General features: G+C 41.8%; 2 protein-coding genes across 55 annotated transcripts in view; one reads left to right on the top strand and one right to left on the bottom strand.

Moving 5' to 3' along the window:
* Window positions 1-2,241, top strand: LOC126987983 (nuclear pore complex-interacting protein family member B3-like). Of its 49 annotated transcripts, XR_007741345.1 has the most exons (5): window positions 1-941; window positions 1,052-1,108; window positions 1,166-1,271; window positions 1,435-1,597; window positions 1,704-2,241. XR_007741345.1 is itself a non-coding variant. In XM_050845694.1 (4 exons), exons 1-4 carry the CDS (start codon window positions 802-804, stop codon window positions 1,884-1,886), a joined length of 441 nt encoding a protein of 146 aa, XP_050701651.1. In that variant the 5' UTR covers window positions 1-801; the 3' UTR covers window positions 1,887-2,241. The 49 variants fall into 49 exon arrangements, 3 of the variants coding, with proteins under 3 accessions (XP_050701651.1, XP_050701650.1, XP_050701649.1); XR_007741356.1 differs by having other exon boundaries at window positions 1-828; window positions 1,052-1,218; XR_007741339.1 differs by having other exon boundaries at window positions 1-828; window positions 995-1,218.
* Window positions 1-20,200, bottom strand: part of LOC126987982 (exportin-7-like) — a 30,074-nt gene that overhangs the window by 4,913 nt on the left and 4,961 nt on the right. For 3 of the 6 annotated variants that reach the window (XM_050845686.1, XM_050845685.1, XM_050845687.1), the window contains exons 2-18: window positions 17,504-17,750; window positions 17,054-17,223; window positions 16,623-16,878; window positions 16,305-16,474; window positions 15,931-16,050; window positions 15,397-15,624; window positions 14,235-14,384; window positions 13,261-13,414; window positions 12,624-12,729; window positions 11,861-12,070; window positions 10,359-10,503; window positions 8,662-8,700; window positions 6,476-6,623; window positions 6,168-6,327; window positions 5,326-5,516; window positions 4,432-4,649; window positions 3,902-4,040 (exon numbers count right to left, since the gene is read on the bottom strand). In XM_050845686.1, the coding sequence (XP_050701643.1) occupies window positions 3,902-4,040; window positions 4,432-4,649; window positions 5,326-5,516; window positions 6,168-6,327; window positions 6,476-6,623; window positions 8,662-8,700; window positions 10,359-10,503; window positions 11,861-12,070; window positions 12,624-12,729; window positions 13,261-13,414; window positions 14,235-14,384; window positions 15,397-15,624; window positions 15,931-16,050; window positions 16,305-16,474; window positions 16,623-16,878; window positions 17,054-17,223; window positions 17,504-17,750 (2,851 nt within the window). Of the gene's footprint in view, window positions 1-2,626; window positions 3,089-3,901; window positions 4,041-4,431; window positions 4,650-5,325; window positions 5,517-6,167; window positions 6,328-6,475; window positions 6,624-8,661; window positions 8,701-10,358; window positions 10,504-11,860; window positions 12,071-12,623; window positions 12,730-13,260; window positions 13,415-14,234; window positions 14,385-15,396; window positions 15,625-15,930; window positions 16,051-16,304; window positions 16,475-16,622; window positions 16,879-17,053; window positions 17,224-17,503; window positions 17,751-20,200 lie in introns of those variants that run through there. The other 3 variants (XM_050845691.1, XM_050845688.1, XM_050845690.1) reach the window with 2 other exon arrangements.

The following is a 20,200-nucleotide window of genomic DNA, read 5'->3' as shown; positions in this document are numbered from 1 at the left end:
ACATCAATGCTGATCAGTACCTAATGCTACCACTGTTAGGGGGCCCATGAGCTTCTCCGACACTAATTTCCAAAACTGACTAGAGAAATATCAAATACTAAAGTATCAATAATGTACAAGTAATGCTGTGCTTTTACATGGTGGAATATGGCAAGTAAGCAACAAGACAAATACAGAATGTACAAGACAAAGTAGTTTTCAGCAGTTGCTGCAGCCTGTCTGAAGGACCACTTCACTGAGTCCCTCAAGGTGATCAATGCATTCACTCAGCTCCTCACGGTAAGGAAGTCCCTTAAAGAAGTCCATCCTGCCCTTCATATCAGCTACAAGCAGATACATTTACTCTTGAAAAAATATGACTGTTTCCAACAAAACTGATCAAATATTCTTAACATCTGCTTTGGCTATTTAACCTACTGTGCTGTCTACCATCATGACTTCATAAATCAAGACAAACTCCACTACTTGTGAACAAACTCTAGCACTTCAAGATCTCCTACAAAAAGGGAAGCATGAACTCGCTGCCTGAGAAGCAATGAAAACAACAAAAGCTTCTTAAAACATTCCAGTCACTTCTTATATCACAGAACACTTTGAAGTTTAGAATCATGACAGCAGAGTGTGATGCTTCAATACAACTGCCTACCTCTGTGTGGTCTATTACAATGTATTAATGAATCTATTTTCAAGTCACTAAATAAGACTGGTGAGAAAACACAATTTATGACATGCAGTGAAATAAAACATTTCTTGCACCTCATACATTAGCTGCTGATTCCTTCTGAGGGACAGGCAGGGACCATGCTGGTTAGTCCACACCACACTCAGGTTAGGACCCCAAAACAATGCTACACCCCTGCCTGCCTCCTCCACACCCCACTCAAGTTAGGACCCCAAAACAATGCTACACCCCTGCCTGCCTGCCTCCACACCACACTCAAGTTAGGACCCCAAAACAATGCTACACCCCTGCCTGCCTCCACACCACACTCAGGTTAGGACCCCAAAACAATGCTACACCCCTGCCTGCCTGCCTCCACACCACACTCAGGTTAGGACCCCAAAACAATGCTACACCCCTGCCTGCCTGCCTCCACACCACACTCAAGTTAGGACCCCAAAACAATGCTACACCCCTGCCTGCCTGCCTCCACACCACACTCAGGTTAGGACCCCAAAACAATGCTACACCCCTGCCTGCCTCCACACCACACTCAGGTTAGGACCCCAAAACAATGCTACACCCCTGCCTGCCTCCACACCACACTCAAGTTAGGACCCCAAAACAATGCTACACCCCTGCCTGCCTCCACACCACACTCAAGTTAGGACCCCAAAACAATGCTACACCCCTGCCTGCCTCCACACCACACTCAAGTTAGGACCCCAAAACAATGCTACACCCCTGCCTGCCTGCCTCCACACCACACTCAGGTTAGGACCCCAAAACAATGCTACACCCCTGCCTGCCTGCCTCCACACCACACTCAGGTTAGGACCCCAAAACAATGCTACACCCCTGCCTGCCTCCACACCACACTCAGGTTAGGACCCCAAAACAATGCTACACCCCTGCCTGCCTCCACACCACACTCAAGTTAGGACCCCAAAACAATGCTACACCCCTGCCTGCCTCCACACCACACTCAAGTTAGGACCCCAAAACAATGCTACACCCCTGCCTGCCTCCACACCACACTCAGGTTAGGACCCCAAAACAATGCTACACCCCTGCCTGCCTCCACACCACACTCAGGTTAGGACCCCAAAACAATGCTACACCCCTGCTTGCCTCCTCTACGCGCTGGCCGGCCAAAAGCACTACACCTCACCAATTCTTTCTACCACCTTCCCTAAGTTTATATATTTCACAACCTGTAAATTAATGAAAATGCTGGAACTCAAATCATATGAATGTATCTGCCACCTGATAACTTTATAGGAGACAATGATCTCTTTCAGGAGGCATCATCATTACCATTATCATCTTCATCCTATTCTCTGTGGGAAATCAGGTAGGGTGCAGTGGGTGCAGTAAAAGCTATGAACTTAAGAAAAGAAAGTTAATTGAAGGCAAAATGATTGCCCAATGAAATGGTATTTGTATTTTTTTCTTACTTTATGCCTGCCTGCCTACCTACCTGCACACACACACACCAGCAATTGAGAGTTCAGCTTGTGATCCAACCATAGTGAATGACACACACACACACACACACACACATACACACACACACACACCATTAATTTACATTCCCCCTCCCCCATCCCTTCAACCACAAATGTCTACACATACTGGACCCTGGGGAGGCAGAGTAGAGTAAAATCTCTTGAACTCAGCATAACTGGGGAGAAGACCTTACTGACATAATCAAATTGCCAACTTATGGGACTGGAACATAAAATGTCTACACATCACTCCCAAATGCCAAGATGTAGCTACAGGAGCTACAAAAGCAAACCATATCCATTCACAGAATTTCTGATATATGCTTTAGTCTAGTATCAGTCAGACCAAAGGGATGCAACTGTGTTAAGAATACGATAATAATACATAGCTTTCAAAAAGCCAGGAGCCGTCTTACCATACACAGGATCTGTGAGGTGAGAGTCCGAGGTGAAACAATGCAACACACTGACATGGCTTATTTTTTACACATTTCTATAAAGAGTAAATTAAAACCTTGACCTCTCATATTACTGCTCTGGGTTGGGAACAATTACAAAATACACAGATTCCAATTACATCCCAATAAACTACGAAAATGAAAATGAAAGGAGAGTTAGAGGACACTGAATCCCTTATAAAAGCAAGGAACTGAAGGCAGGGAGACACTGTACATCACTAAGCCAGGTGGCTCTGGGCTACTTTTTGACAAAGTTTGTGAAATCCCTCAGTGAGTCAGTGCACTTGTCTCTCAACTCTGCTGGTGATTACACTGGCAGTACATAAGCAGGGCCAAACTAGAGTGAAGAAGGCTAAGCCCCGCCATCAGCCTTTAGTCAGAGCCAAACTCACGTTCAGCTGATGGGTTTAAGTACTGTATTATGGGCGGGCCTTTCCCAGGCACTGTAGAGTTTGGCCAGGCTTGTAATGTAAAAAAAATTCAAAAAGAATAAAAAATTATATCATGAGTATTATGAAAATGTAAATATGATAACTACATGAAAATAAATGAACTTCCACAAGAGAATCAAATTTCAGAGTTTTCTAGTTGTTAAAACTCTTAAGAATGTGTGACTTTTACCGAGTGAGGAAAAGCTTACACTCAGTTCCTTGCTACTTATATATTTTTTTTAAAAGACTTGCTATACAGAATATCAAAGTCTAAGACTGATTTTGGACTTTTCAGGACAATGTATATGAGTACAATGCCCATGGCTGACTTCCTTTTCCATCCATATTGTGAGAAACCTTGACTTTCACGGATACATTTTCCTACTACAAAAACTCATTCCCAGCAACAGACAACAATTATTCATTTAATATTGCATCAGGATCTTGTCCTTGATATCATATTTCACTAGAAACTTTTTGTTTCCTAAAACATTTGCTTTTAACCCAGTAGCAGCGGGGATCATGTTTCTTAATGGTCCCTCCAAGCGAGAAAAATGAGAAAATATCACCCCTCACACAAACCCTTTCATAATATATATCAAAGCATTTGTGATCAGATTATGTATCATCTAATTTGGGGGGTTTATGTCATGGCACAAATTTGGCTCGTCGCTGCTACATGGTAAAGCCACAAATTTGGCCCGTCACTGCTACCGGGTTAATGCTGCAAAGAATTACCTTGCGACAGGTGAGTGTTTTGTTTAATGCCTACATTCAACCATTAGCCACAAGACGGCAGTACCCAAGGAGGCCATGGGAGAGGAATCATGACAAATTGCTTACCTATGGCTGAGAGTCCTTCTGATATGGAGGACAGAATGTAGAGGAACACGTTGGGCTCTAGAGTAGAAAGGAAGTTCACGTGGTCTTGTGCCAAACACTCCAAGAGAACATAGTAAGTCTGGGACAGCTTTGGATACACCTGCAGAGAAACACGAAACCTTGCATGTTACCCTCTGAGAAAACTGACTACATCGTTAGTTGGTTCTTTACAAGTAGCTTCATCATTCTGCCTTACTGAAATGGTAGCTACATACAGTCGTCCCTCAAATAGTACGGTTTCCAACAGTTCGGTTTCGGTTTTACGTGGATTTTCATAGAAGATTTTTTTAGGATTTTATTAGAAATCCTTAAAAGATCTTCCAGACAATCCGTATAAAACCAAAACCGAACTCCTGGAAACTGTACTATTTGAGGGACGACTGAAATTCTAAAATCACTTCAACAAAATTTAATGGTATATAATGACAGGACAGAGTGTGGAGCTCATCAGGACACCAAAACAAGAGAGAAAACAGGTACAGGATGCTCACCAGGAGATCAGATTGTGGTATGGAGAGGAGCAGCTTGACGAAAGTGTGGAGGGCCGAGTCCAATGCATCGTCGCCATATAGCCGGAACACCCCAAAGTTGACGTAGTTGCCACACAATGCCGCCTTGAGCATGGAGAAGCAGATGCTGATGCCCTTCAACCGCATGGGGTATATCTGATCCTTTGGAATGTTGTCGCCCTGGGCCAGGACTCGAGAACCTGAGGAAAAAGTGAAAGAGTGTGTGACTGGTCATGTGCCGGAGAGAGAAAGGAGGGGGAAGGAATTATAGGAGAAGGGAACAGATCTCAGGAGACGGGACACAACCCCCAATTAATACCTGGTACCCATTCACTAGCAAAATAGGAACTGGTGAAAATTATAACAAGTGAAAAATACCATAAATACAAGCTTAATGTGACATGGAAAACCCAAAACATAGAGCAGTCACCCACAAAATCATGAAAAAAATTTAGAGGAATGAAAAAACAGGGGTGTGGAGTTGGCATCGGGAAAGTATCGCCAACTAACTCCTTTACGATATGTGTGATGTTGTGTGGCTGGGTGTGATGTGGAGTGTGGCTGGGTGTGATGTGGAGTGTGGTGTGGTGGGGTTTGATTTGCCTACCACCATACTGCAGAAGAGGGAAAGGGGGAGGGGGAGTGGAGTTGGAGTCTGAGTCGCAACCTAATAATTCCCCCCCCCCCCTTTTTTTAAACAAAGGAGACAGCTCAAGGGCACAAAAAAAGGAAACTAATAAAAAAGCCTGCTACTTGCTGCTCCTAAAAAGAATCCAAAGAGGTGGCCGAAAGAGAGGTGAGTAGGAGTCAAAATATTTTATACCCAACTCCACACCCCCGGAAAAAACAGCACGGACAGAATAAAACATCACCCACCATATGTACAGAGAACTTTGCTGGCTTCCCGGAACAGCAGGATGCCATTGGGTGAGGAGACATCAAACAGCAGCCTCTGAGATCTATTCTGAACAAGCTCGGCAAAAAGCTTGAGGACTGGAGTGGTGACCTGGGGATCGTGGGACCAGATCTCAACCCCCCGGATGAGCACGCCGGTGTAGGTGGGGTAGCTAAGAGGCAGAGTCAAGGAAGGGTGCGGACGGGAATATGTGGCAAACCATTAACAAGTAGACGTCGGTGGAACTATGTATAGACGGTCCAAATTTCAGTCAGTCAGTTTTGTATGGCAGAAATATAACAACACTTCCAGACTGCGGTAGAATCTATATACAGACGATAGTTAAAACATCTATTATGAGGTGTGACTATTTATGCTACGGTACTAAGGTCGGCAATGATTATTTATAGAAGATTCATTTTGGGGGAGCTACTCTTCAAATACTGCCACCATCTAAGAGTTAAGCTAGTAGGCAGAGAAAAGCTGAAAAAACAAACAAAAAAGCCCTACATTGCCATTACAGGATGAAACAACACGCGTACTCCTCAAGTGCACAACAGTAGTAATATTAAAAAAAAAAATAATAATAATGATGTACTGTAAATATAGAGTATAAATAACAAAACAAATATAAAGTACGCCCTCAGTTATCTGCATCTCCAATATCCACTACCTAAAATTATACGCATGGGGACTCAGTAATAGCTATAGAAACAAAGATCAAGAGCAAGATTCAATAATTTGTAGTGCATGAACGCTAAACTGTTGATTCAGAGACACAATATGACTTATCAATAAACAGCTCCTAAGCCAACAAGGATACATCCAGTCGAAGAGCATCATGTAGGAGGTCTTGGTATTAAATGCATAGGCCAGCCCTCGGAGATCCCTGGCCAGGCCGATGAGCCCCTTCTTGGCCTCCTCCGCCTGGAACACTGGGGTCTCTGCCTGGGCCAACAGCCGACCCACACTGTCAAATGCACCTGATGGGAAGGGGAAGAAAAGCAGGGTTACCGAGGGAAGGCAAGGTTGATCTTTTTCTTATAGGCCATGGGCAAGAGAATACATATACAGATTAAGAAGGAAATGATGCTTCATTAGTTTCATCAGCAAGCAGCACAATGAACTTACTTGTAATTGGGATCATGAACTGTGTGAATTTCTCTTCGTCCTCCCCGAGCTCCACCATAAGAAGACGGCCGAGGGAGGTGTAAAAGAGTGTTCGGCTTCGCATCTCCTGCACGGACACACCTACGCCCAGGAAGGGGAAGTGCTCACTCTGCAATGTGAATCAGAGCAGCGTGTCAGCAAGACGTGCTTGTCCCAAGGCTCTTGTACTTCAGGCACTCCTGATTCAGGAGGCAAATTTTCATGTGTTGACAGCAAACCTTCACCTACAGGAGGGTTAACAGCACATGTTGGGTTAAAGCATAGCTTGAAAGGAGCAACTTTGCAGTAAAACCTGCTACAAGGAAAACTCTTTACCAATTAATTCACTAAAAATTCTAAACAGAAGCTGTTACAACATAAACATGGACACAAGCATTGCTGTTAATGGTAAGTCAGCAGAGGGGCCCATGGAAAAAGCTCTTCAGAGTGAGTGACGTCAGGTGCAGTCCAATAAGAGTAAGGCACGGAGGAAGCTATTACAACTGTCTGCTTCTTACTGGGGTGTTGGCTTAAGTATTAGAATAGAACAAATATGACAAAGTCAGTTTTATATTAATAGAAAATGTTTCTATGTCTGGCATCATACATGGATCTTGAAAGCAAGCAAGAACTGCAGAAAATCAATCTCAATAGGTTTCCAATATTTCCACTGCAAAATGACATCTATGCATAACATTGCTTCATTTTTCTGTCCATTGGCATTTAGACCCTTCAGTACTGAGATGTTGCAGGGCAGCTATGACCCTGTATTTGTAAGGTAGTATAGACTAATATATCATGGCCTATAGCAGCCTCAGTATACTAGGCTTTCTCTATCAGTGAGAAAGTTATGGCAAGCAAATCCACTTCCAACTAAATATTTATGAACCATATAAGCTACAGATGCAGAAGCAGGAAAAGCACAAAAGGATCAGATGCCAGAGGGTTTGCATGAGCTAAGCCAAGTACTCATTACCAGTACACAAACTGGCGTTGTAGCTGCAATTACAGTCGTCCTTCAAATAGTACGGTTTCCAAGAGTTCGGTTTCGGTTTTATACGGATTGTCAGAGAAGATCTTTTTAGGATTTTTAAATTTCCTGCTCATCGTGAAATTAAAAAATCCTAAAAAAATCTTCTATGAAAATCCACATAAAACCGAAACTGAACTATTGGAAACCGTACTATTTGAGGGATGACTGTACTTGATGTGCCAAGGCTGTGAAAAACAAATGTTCATACAGTGACCAACCCAGTAAAGAGCACAACAAGAGGTAGCCACCCACCTGCCCTACACTCTGAGGAACCACCCACCTCCTCCACAACTTTGTGAAGGCCCAAACTTGCTCCTCCCATCCTCGTCTCACAGGGAGCCACAAATGTCTGCCTCTGCCTCACCTGCCACCTAGCCAGTCAAAGGGTGCTATTCCTCCCTTGTCCTCCCTCTCAACGACATCAACTCTTTACAGCAATACTCTTCCTGGTTTCTTGATGCAAATTAGCGACAACGCATATCTTGTCATAAAATCTCAGCCATTTGCAAAGCATCTATTTACAAAAACATAAACACCTTCAAATACCAAATATAAATGCCACACTGATAGATGAATCGGAAACAGGGACTTTGATGTATCTCTATATCTCTCTCCTGTTACAAAAAACATTCAGATGAGTTTATAATTTCTTTTACCACCAGGAAGAAGGGAGGACAAGGCTACAATGACATTCTTGGATCCACGCCCTGAGAAGCAGCTGCCATGGCACAGCAGACGGGAAAAAAATCACCAAAATGTTATTCGGGAGACTGGAGGTGAAAAAAATGGAAGCTACATAAGGAGGAGAAAACAGCGTAAAAGTCTCAAAAGAGCTGTATAAGGAGATGATCCAAGCACATAAATTTCACAAACATTCTCGTAATAAAAAGCCGCTACATAATGAGGAATGCTTTGAGTAAGCCGCAAGCTTTCCTGATGATGGAGGTGACTATTTACAGAGAGCCAACTATCATTCTGTTATCAAGACAAAGAGAGAGGTTCCTCAAACTGCTCCTCCACCACAGCCAAACTGCACCGTGTTAGTCAGTAATTCCTCAAGGGTCCCAAGAAACATTTAATGGTTAATATTTTGTTCTTTGTTTCTTTTCAGTTTGGATGCACAGTTTAGACTTACATTTTGAGGACCAGACTCTTTAAGGACCCTGAATTCTCTCTGAAAGGTAAAAATACAGTAGAATCTTAATATCATACTTCAAATCAGGAAAAGCATTAAAATCATTCCTTCTCATCATTTAAACAGTGTACACTTTTACTTTGGAAAATCTGCACACGCTTCACTTGCAACTATGAACCACTACGGTCTACGTCATAACTGTGGGCTACCTCACTAGGACCACCTACTGCAGGGTCTACTAGGAACACATGCACTTCGACTTCATAATCATTCTCAGCACTAATTACCCCAGTAGCAGCGACGGGCCAAATTTGTGGCTTTACCGTGTAGCAGCGATGGGCCAAATTTGTGCCATGATATAACCCCCCCCAAACAGATGATACATAATCTGATCACAAATGCTTTGATATATATTATGAAATGGTTTGTGTGAGGGGTGATTTTTTCTCATTTTTCTCGCTTGGAGGGACCATTAAAAAACATGATCCCCGCTGCTACCGGGTTAACATGGGGGTGGTTTTTTAAATGGTGGGGTAAAGACAGTAATGTTGTCACCCTTCTCTGAAACAATAAGTGGCTAATCCTTGTGTTGTGCTTCCTTGTCTTCCCCATATTCATCAAAATACAAAATTAAATAAAAAAAGGTACAATGTAGAGATTTTCCAAAATAGTGTGAGTTTTGTTTATGGGAAGGAATGTTTTTCTTGGTTAGAACAAAATTATAGTTCCTCATTTGATTTGCAGATCACAATATTGTTGGTGCTGACTGTGCTCCACTCACTACACTGGCGCCTCATATTACAGCCGTCCCTCAAATAGTACAGTTTCCAATAGTACGGTTTCGGTTTTATACAGATTTTCAGAGAAGATCTTTTTAGGATTTTTAAATATCCTGCTTGTCTGGAAATTTAAAAATCCCCAAAAAATCTTCCATGAAAATTCACATAAAACTGAAAACCGAACTATTGGAAACTACTATTTGAGGGACAACTGTATTCATTTCCCTTCTCATTAAGATATCAGGAGTAGGAAGCAAAATATCATATCCTTTTTTTCAGAAATCCTCTAAAATCACTTTGTAAATTGGCATAAAATGTTCATCACTGCAGCTCTCAGCACATGTAATCATCTGGAAAGCTATTTGGGTCACAGCAAGAACAGCTCTTTTACCCTCTGCAGACTCGCCAACCTATTAAGCAGCTGAGGACCAAAGCATCATCAGTAATATGCGGCTTATGAACCTTCTCTTGTCTTGTGCGTTTGAGGTTAAAATGGTTATACTCAAACACATCCATACATGTTACCTCTCAAGGATGTTAGCTGCTTCTCTACATGTACTCGCTCAAACAGTTGCAAAAAAAGGTTGTCAGACAGCAAGCTGGTTGTCTTTACTTATCTTAGTTTTGTGAAATAATGCTTTATATAAATTCACAACCCCATGCTCAGGTCAATGAAAAAAAATATCTATGCTGCTCAAAGTACAGAGGGACAAACTCATGTATGCAAAAGTAATGCCTTGCACTCAGAAATTATAAGGGTGGGATATATTCACACCTACACACATAGCTACACCTACATATGGTAAGGGTCTGATCACATGCTCATATTAACACTGACAGATAGACACAATCCCGCACCATCCAATGCACGGCGGCAAAGGTTTCACGCAACAAAAACCATGGAGTGCGGTTACTTACTGTGTGGTTGTTCAGCATAAACTGTACTGCATCGAGTTTGACCAGCTTTCTCACACTGTTGTAGCTGATGGAGAGGTCTGACAGGAGTGTGAGGGTCTTGGTCAGGATCTGCTCACAGTGGCCCCAGTACTTCAGGTTTGTGATGCTGGAAAGGCAGATTGTTGGCACTCACAAGGAAGCATTTGTGGTTGACAGGCAAAGGTGGGATGTTACTCTTCTTCAGCTTTAGAACAGAAGTGAGTTAACGCAAATTATTTAAGATCATATACTTAGCATGAGACCCTAAATTTGAGACATATCAATTTTACTCAGAAAATATGTATAAAATACGCAATTACTGACTAGGCAAGGTGGGATGTTAACCTTCAGCTTTAGAACAGAAGTGAGTTATGTTATCTTCAGCTTTAGAACAGAACTGAGTTAACGCAAATTATTAAAGATCATATACTTGGCATGAGACCCTAAATTTGAGACATATTACCAATTTTACTCAGAAAATATGTATAAAATACGCAATTACTGACTAGGCAAGGTGGGATGTTAATCTTCAGCTTTAGAACAGAACTGAGTTAACGCAAATTATTTAAGATCATATACTTGGCATGAGACCCTAAATTTGAGACATATTACCAATTTTACTCAGAAAATATGTATAAAATGCGCAATTACTGATACGGCCTACATAGTCTGATATTTATTTTCCCTTCATAAATCAGATAACTTCCTCTAGAGTAAGACCTCATCACTCATACTTATGTTGTCTACAGCACTAGCAATGATGGCAGGACAATCGTGACAATGAATAAGCACTCTAATGCATTGCTCCAGCCAGGACTCGCTTCAACACAAACCACAACTCTTAACACATTAACCCGGTAGCAGCGACGGGCCAAATTTGTAGCTTTATCGTGTAGCAGCAACGGGCCAAATTTGTGGCTTTACCGTGTAGCAGCGACAGGCCAAATTTGTGGCTTTATCGTGTAGCAGCGACAGGCCAAATTTGTGGCTTAACCATGTAGCAGCGACAGGCCAAATTTGTGGCTTAACCATGTAGCAGCGACAGGCCAAATTTGTGGCTTAACCATGTAGCAGCGACAGGCCAAATTTGTGGCTTTACCGTGTAGCAGCGACGGGCCAAATTTGTGGCTTTACCGTGTAGCAGCAATGGGCCAAATTTGTGGCTTTACCGTGTAGCAGCGACAGGCCAAATTTGTGGCTTTACCGTGTAGCAGCGACAGGCCAAATTTGTGGCTTAACCATGTAGCAGCGACAGGCCAAATTTGTGCCATGATATAAACCCCCCCAAATAGATGATACATAATCTGATCACAAATGCTTTGATATATATTATGAAATGGTTTGTGTGAGGGTTGATTTTTTCTCATTTTTCTCGCTTGGAGTGACCATTAAGAAACATGATCTCCGCTGCTGCCAGGTTAAACATTTCAAACTCACAACAAAAACGAAGCAATATGGTTCACAACACCTGACAGAACACTCACATTTTCCGCACAAACACTGCCAACACCATAGACTCGTCGTTAAGCCCCAGGATCTCCGAAAGTCTTCTGTAAAATTTTGAGGTCTTGTGGACTTGGTCGCCGACGTATATCTTTCGAAACTGCTCAAAGAAGGATATTGTGGCCAGCTCCCGCCTCTCACAGCCCCCCTGAGGCAGGCACGAGTCTGTGAGGTTCATTAGTTGCAGCACCCTGAAAGGAAAGCACAAAGTTAATTACTGTAAAAAAATAAACAAATGAATAAAATAAAGCAAAGAAAAAATAAATGGAATACAGCAAGATCTTAAGACAAACTTCTTGAATGGGATGATTAACCTCTTGACTACGGATTTCCTACAAGAAGACATCACCAAGCTACAGGGATGGAACAAAAAGTGGCTGCTACAATTCAATAAAAAAATGTAAAGTCATGCACCATGGGAGGGGATATCCAGCATACCAATACCACATGGGAAACACTCCACTATCCACCACAAAGGCAGAGAAAGACCTGGGAGTATATGTTACCAGGCTACCAGTCAAAGCTGTGCCAATTGCAGTGGATGTGTTAATTCTAGCATCACTACTCAGGATCCTGTAATGCAACACTCCTCAGGTAGGGTAACTTTCAAACTATTTCAAAGTAACACAAAAGAAGGAAAATTTCACATGTTAAAACCTCCTTCTTTGTGTCCTGAAATGTAATGTTAATCTATCCCCTGTCAGCAGTCTCTACAAGGGTGGTACAAATGCCTCGGCCACCCACCTGCACACCAGCTCCCCGTCCATGGCATCGTGGTCGTCACTGGTGTTGAAAGACACACGCCCACCAATTGCAGAGCCGATCATGTAGACTAGCCACGTTAGCTGACCTAAAGGAGAGAGTGGCTCATCAAAATCAAGGCACGGACTAGGGTAAGGCAGTAAAAAGTTATGAACAAAACAATGAAGCTGAGTGAAGCACAAAATGAAGATTTAAAATTATTTTGGTTGTTGACAAAGGAGACAACAAGCATTGGTAAACTGACTGGGAGTGTGATGGGTCGTGTGTGAAAGGAAGAGCAATAATAAATGAGAGGAAGGGTATCTTGAGGAGCTAGTGAATTAAACTTGAAGGAATGCAATTATTATCTATTGGGAAACATAAGTGATAGAAGACAGTGGCAAAGGCAATGTGTAATAATGAGTCCCCGGTAAAAGTGACCCAAGAGTTCTGAGAGAGGGACTGGAATGAGACACCTGTCAGGAAATATTTCTTATAAGCTTCAATTCATCTTTCTCTTATTATATTTTCAACAAGTCTATCACAGTTTGAAGGGAAATATGGCCGTGTCATCCACTCATGTATTAAAGAAAGCCTAAATATTACAAGCAGTCAATTTCACAGCCGGCATGAGACCCACCTTCTAATATTGCAATGTCTTCCATGGAGTGCTGCTGTGATCTGTTGTTCAGTTGTACTGTTATTAGCTCTTGATAACGCTGTGCTGTCTGCTCAAACAACTGCACCAGCAGGGCACACGTCTTGCCGTACTCACACCGACCGATTGTTGAAAGCTGAGGGAACAATCAGCTTTGTCTTTAACCCTTAGATGGTGGTGAAACTATATATAGACGGTCCAAAATTCAGTCAGTCAGTTTTGTATGGCAGAAATATAACACTTCCAGACTGCAGTAGAATCTATATATAGACGATAGTTAAAACATCTATTATGCGGCGTAACAATATTTATGCTACGGTCCTAAGGTCGACAATGACTATATAGAGGCGATTCATTTTGGGTGGAGCTACTTTTCCAATACTGCCGCCGTCTAAGGGTTAATATGTGCACTTGACTGAGGCTGACTTTTTTTTTTTTTTGCAACAAAGGAGGCAGCTCAAGGGCACACAAAAAAGGAAACAATAATAAAAAAAAAAGCCCGCAACTCGCTGCTCCTAAAAAAAAAAAATCAAAAGAGGTAAGGAAACATTACACAGGAGGCAACTGATCAGTCAACTAACAGTCAAACAATTTTAAGAAGACATAAGCATAAGTCTTGTGAAGCTTAAGTTATTATGACGATTGAAAGGACTGGCAAATGTACAAATAATACTGGCAACATTTGGAAGCAATTCATGGTCATTACACACAAAAAATATCTACTAAAGCCAGTCCTTCAATATTATGTTAACTTTGGATGTAATTTGATAATATCCTTTTGATGACTTTATCCATGCCTTTGAAGTCAGATGTACTGTATCAGTTAAGCCACAGCTGCACACATGGGAATCAGATTCATAAGCCTAAGATCTCTACAGGTTTGCAATACTGGTAGGACTTCCACCGACAATAATCTGAGATGAAAACAAACGCTTGATGACCCCATGTACAGTTACCTGGTCTAGCTGTTGTTGGATCACTGTGACATCATCCAGCGGGTCGTCCAAGCCCTCCCGCAGCACCACACTCACACTTTCCAGGCGTGACGACACATACGCCCTCACCACTTCAGGAGTGTAGGTCTCCAGTAAATGGGGTTCTGCAGCCTGTGGGGGGACAAGCAAAACATGAAGAGGTTCAACAAATCTCAACAGTGCTATATAAAAACTAATTCTTTCTAACATATACATTTATCATCACTCATAACTGTAAATGCCATGATTGGTTTACTTCCATTTCATGAGGCTCAAGACACACGACACAAGTGCAATACAGTCGTCCCTCAAATAGTACAGGGGTTAGGGACTCACGACCCCCGTACTATTCAAAAATCCGTATAATATTAGTGCCCCCCCTAGAAACACTCCTGCGCTGCATTTGAGAGAGGGAATTGGGACTCTCGGTACGTCCCGAGTGCTCTCAAATGCGTGACGCGGCAGCACAAGTTGCCAACTCGGCATGCCCGCTCCGCTCCCGGCTCGTCTCGAGAGGGGAGTGCTGTGATGACGTCATCAGCAAATATATGGCAAACAAAAACACACATAAGTGCTTCCATTGCATCAGAAGATCAGCACCCCATTTTGCTGGGGAGGAGAGGGTCATAACAAAGGAGAGGAGAGGAGAGGAGCCTTTATCTCCACTCTTGCAGCACTTTTGGAGCATTGGCAGAGGACTGCAGCAAGAATTTCTTTTACACTATGATAGTGTTGTGGAATACCTGTGCCAGCTGTGGTCCAAAACGTGACTTCTTATAAATTTGAATTCTTCTACAATTCTCAAATGCTTTTGGGTGCTTTCAGCAGGTGTTTTGGTAGAACAGTGTTGCCACTCACACCATGGCTACTTGGTGTGATGAGCGGGAAATTTAAAAATCCTAAGAAATTCTTACATGACAATCCATATAAAACCGAAACCGTACTATTGGAAACCGTACTATTTGAGGGACGACTGTAAAGTATGATTGAACTGATGCTACTGAGGGGGGGAGGCACCTGTCTTTTAAATCCATAATTAGATCTTCCACATCTATGTTTTCAATTTACGTCCATCAGAACTGGAGGAAAAATAATCCTATTCACTGCAGCAACTACTGTCAAAGCAATTTCTCATAACACACACCTTCATGTAGGGGACGGAGCCCACCATGCGTTGCCAGAGGGACAGCAGGTAGTGGACGCTGTTGGGTGCAAATTGCCACATGTTCAGGGACTCCACAGTAAACTTGGCAATGAGCTGGATGGCATCAGGGTAGTGCTCCACCGTCACCAGTTCACCCAGTTGATAATTGCTCTTCAGCCGCAACAACAGTCGGCAGAATTCATGGTAGTTTGCGGGATCACTCAGGCCCTGAAACATGCATGGTCATCACAACACTGAAGTGATAATTCTAACACAATACTTTCATATTTGTAGGACAATTACCATACTTCAGAATAATCTTAGCAAAACAGAACAGTCAAAATATCACAACACTTAATGTCTGAACCTTGCACAGCCTGATGGGGCTGTAACACACAGGCAGATGCTCAACAGTCAACATTCTAAGCTGTGTCTCCCATTCAATTAGAAATTCATTATCTTCTATGTGAATGAGTTGTGGGGACAAAATGATATTAATTTTAATATAAACAGGAAATACAACTCCACACAAACCTGTGGATTTTGTAGAATATTCCTAACTCCATTGACTAGTTGAGAAAGAAACTTGGCTCGCTCCTCATTATTAAAAAGAGTTCGCCTCACAGAGGCGATCTGCACCAAGCATGATAACGTCTGAAAAGAAACGTATTGATCAAACGGTGTTTGGGGAATGAGTAAGAATATACATAATAAAAATTCTTTGTTATTTAATTACTACAAAATAAAAAGTTGGTGTATGCAAATACTTAAGTATACAATTTTATTACAATAACTTGATGATTCAAAATTGATTTCAATTATAGTTTTCTAATACTTCATTTGAATCACTAAATCAGTAAATTTTCCTGAATCTCCAATGATGAGACTGCTTTGGTGTTTTGGCTCACCACAGGGGACAGTGTTGCAGGGAGGGAGGCATACAGGTCAAAGAACAGCTGAACAGTGGAGGAGTCAAGGAAGGCAGGCCTCCAGGACGTGGGGATCTGTACTGTGCCTAGATCATCACTGCTCTCATCCACAGACGTCCCAATGAAGTCAAATGTGAGACAGTTGAGTGCTGGATAGAGGGAAAAGCATTAAAAACTTATAAAAGTGGCATAATGAAATATATTACATACACCACAACAGATATCCATCAACAGTTGGCATGCCATATGATCATACATACACAAGTCAACAACACACAGCACACCAGTGGAACTCACCTAACCGAAGGAGGTGTGTCATCAACCCATGCTGACTTTCATCATTGAAATTGAGTGTCTTTGAGTTCTTGAGTGCTGTTCCTAGTAGTGTGCAGGACAGTTGGAAGATATCAAAGAGCTGAGTGTCTCTGAATGAACTTGCAATCTTGCGGTGTTTGGTGAGGGATTTGTTTGCATCTGATTCTGAGATCTGGTTCATCTCAGCGGTCAGTTGAGCAAGGAGCTGGACCCCAATCACACAGTGGTCTACTGACCCCTGGAGGAAGCAAGTCAGAAACATATTTTTTTATATTAAATAACAACAATCAACGGAATGTGCCACAATTAACAATCAGATGCTAAAAGTAATGATAAAATTTGTCATACATGTCACCCTGACATTGTTATAGGTAAGGTAATTCCTCTGTTGAGAATGAATCATCTTTACTTACTTGAAGGAAATGGGACACGTCCCCCACAACATTTCTGAATGCCCATTTTTCTTTGTCTACACCGTCAAACCAGCCCAGCTTGGTGATGCGGCCAAACAGAACCACCAGGCCCTGCGTCACATAGTGCACCAGCTTGGGCCGTGTGGCCAGGTAGTTCAGCACATAGTTTCCTGCAAAGATATGTAAAATTATCTCACTGAACATAAAAACTGAAAAAAAAATGTTAGGGAGATTGAAAAATATATGTACAAATATAATAAAATAAAATTAAATTTATGCAACCTATCCATGAAATGCAAACAGACTGTACTATGATTTAATCTATGTGGAAGAGGCAGCTGACTCATCTCACAAGTACAAGTAGCATGACTGACAAGCACGCATTGTTAAAAATGAGAACAAAAACTGTTGACGATAACCACAAAGTATTAGAGAACAAGAACCACTTACTTATGTCAATCCTCTGCTGGAGTGAGAGTGTGCAGGGATTCCTTGAGACCAGCTTTGTAAGTGTGGTAGCTGCCAAGTACTGGGAGTATGATGATTGGGCACGGTCCAGCAATAACTGGCACTGGCTGAGTGTGGCGGCTCCTCTGCCTGACTGGAACTCCACGAGGGCCTTCTCCGCCTCCTGCCGCTGTGCACCATTGTTGGCCTCGTGGAGCTGCTTGCACAGCAGCTCGAGCTTCACCACCTCCTGCAAAGGGAAATGGCTCCCTTGGTTATTCCAACTATGCCAGTCCTTGGGAATTCCATTTTGACATACATGTATGTTGCACACGAACTGGCATGGATTTGAACAAAATATTTCTTCTAAGCATATTTCAGAGATCTATGCCATGTAATATACAGCAGATATCAAAACTTCAGGTATATTTCCTAGGCTTTCCTGTTTAGTGCAGTGACAAAAAATTATTATCAGCCAAAGACTCCATCCAACTGCAGCCACCACACCAGTACTGGGGAAAAGATCAGCTCAACAGGCGATCAGTGAGAAAAATGCTTATTTTCACCCTCATCTTAATAACAGTATTCTTCATCAATGACATTAGTGGGAATTACTTAAACTTAATCTTTTGCAGATTTTCAATATTCATAAAACATTACAATAAATTAATATATATATATAGTGCAAGATTACTTTAAACCTATTGATTAAGAAGTAAATGCAAATATGTGGCAATACAACAAGCATAAATGATTAAACAGTAAGCAAGTAAATGTTCTGTGTTGATGAGATGTATTCTTGAGGTGGCATGAAGGAGTGGGATTGGAAGTGTGTGCAGCTAAGAGCTCGCAGTAATACAATAAAGGAGGAAAGGCAGGAAAGGAAAAAAATTGTCAATACTCGAGCAAGAAATTTTGCACGTTTCAGAGAATACAGGAATACACAAAAGGCTTCAGTGATGAACTAGAAGAAATTACAAAGAATAACTGAGAAATTATTTGGAGGGAATAGAGCATGAAGAGTCTAGGCACTGGAGGCAAGCACTTGAGGGAGAGGGAGGGAAGGAAGGTGCTGGAGATGGGAGTAAAGACCAGCTTTCCCTTCTGGCCAATACTCCTCCCTCCACACTCAGCCACAATGCTCCAGACACCACACAGCTGACCGCCACACAAGCTGGTCTGCTCGGTGTCGGGTCAAGTCCTGTGAAAGCTGTGGACTTGCTCAGTGATCCAACCATTGAAGGGTTGACTATTAAATGAGAATATTTCCTTTACATCCATGCATGACCTCTGATTGCTGCCATTATGATGCCATTTCTTACAAGTTACTTTATATTCTTCTTCTGAGTGAGCAGCTTCACGATTGTACTTGACTAAATTTTTTGTACCCACTCAGTAAAGGCAGATGTTAGGCAAATTTAATAGCTGTTCAAATGCCATTCAAGAGGTACTGAATCCACATGTTAAGAATCTGAACTGTCTAAATTACCTTATTGTTGTTTTAATTAGGTTAAATTCAATGAGAACTTGCACCTTTTTGCTAATACAGTTTGAACAGCTCGTCTGGTGTTTGATTACAAGTGAAGTGTTTTAAGGAATGTCTAAATATTTACACAATTTACATGATCTGATGACAGGAGTTCATAGGAGGTAAGATCTATAGCACGTCTATTTTCTAAGTACATTGAAATAAGCTACAGTAGTAAGAGGGATGTGCCCACTCTCCTATGATGCGTCACTTGAACCTTCCAGTCAATCATCAAGTGGGTAAATGAAACAAAAATATTTTCTCAAGTTTTAATGACTAGTTTTGCATGAAAAAATGCTTAAAACAAACTCACTGTCATTTAAGAAATTAATTAATATGTACTGATAAGTGAGCACATCAGGGCACATAATCTATATTTTATACCCATTATTCAAATGATAAAACACATACACCTTGCCTGAAAATACAAAAACGGGTCAAATTAGAACACAACACACTGAGGCAGATCTGCAAAAGAGTGTGAGTCAAGATTTGGCCAAAATTTCTGCTCTAGTGTCTTCAGCCTCCCAGACAAGTCCTCAGCCGCAGGGTCCAGCACTACACACATGCTTAGCCTCTCGCAGCAGAATAAATTATTTACCGAGACTTTTCATTAGTCGCATGCTAGTGACATGCAGATAAAAACAGACTGAAAATGCATAAGGGTGAGATGAGTAGTAGCAGTTACCTAGAGTTTGGTGCCTGCAGCAGCAAAGCAACATGGCAGCAGAGAGCTACAGGACAGCAGGGAGCACAATGCAGGGTGATTAGCCACACAAAACATCTAACGCACACTACACAGCTTTGAAAATAAATCCGTAGATGCACAACGCAATACTTATGATGATGATGATGATGATAATAATAGTAATAATAATAATAATAAAGTCAGTTCGAGTATCTTTGAGTGAATATGTCTATTTAGTACCAAAATCTGCAAACACTTATGGATTCAACAATTGTGAATTCATATATTCATGAAATAGAGATCCCCATTGAACATAATTAATGGCCAACAAAGAAGTTCATGAGAATTTCCATGAACATGATGTGCACTGTAGTATGAGCTAAACACTTTCTGATGTTTGTAGTTTTGTTTTCAGGTACTAAAACAAGTTTAACCCGGTAGCAGCGACAGGCCAAATTTGTGGCTTTACCGTGTAGCAGCGACA

The sequence above is a fragment of the Eriocheir sinensis genome, chromosome 67, assembly GCF_024679095.1.
Source record: "Eriocheir sinensis breed Jianghai 21 chromosome 67, ASM2467909v1, whole genome shotgun sequence".
Taxonomy (NCBI): domain Eukaryota; kingdom Metazoa; phylum Arthropoda; class Malacostraca; order Decapoda; family Varunidae; genus Eriocheir; species Eriocheir sinensis.
This window is presented reverse-complemented; position numbering and strand designations above follow the sequence as displayed.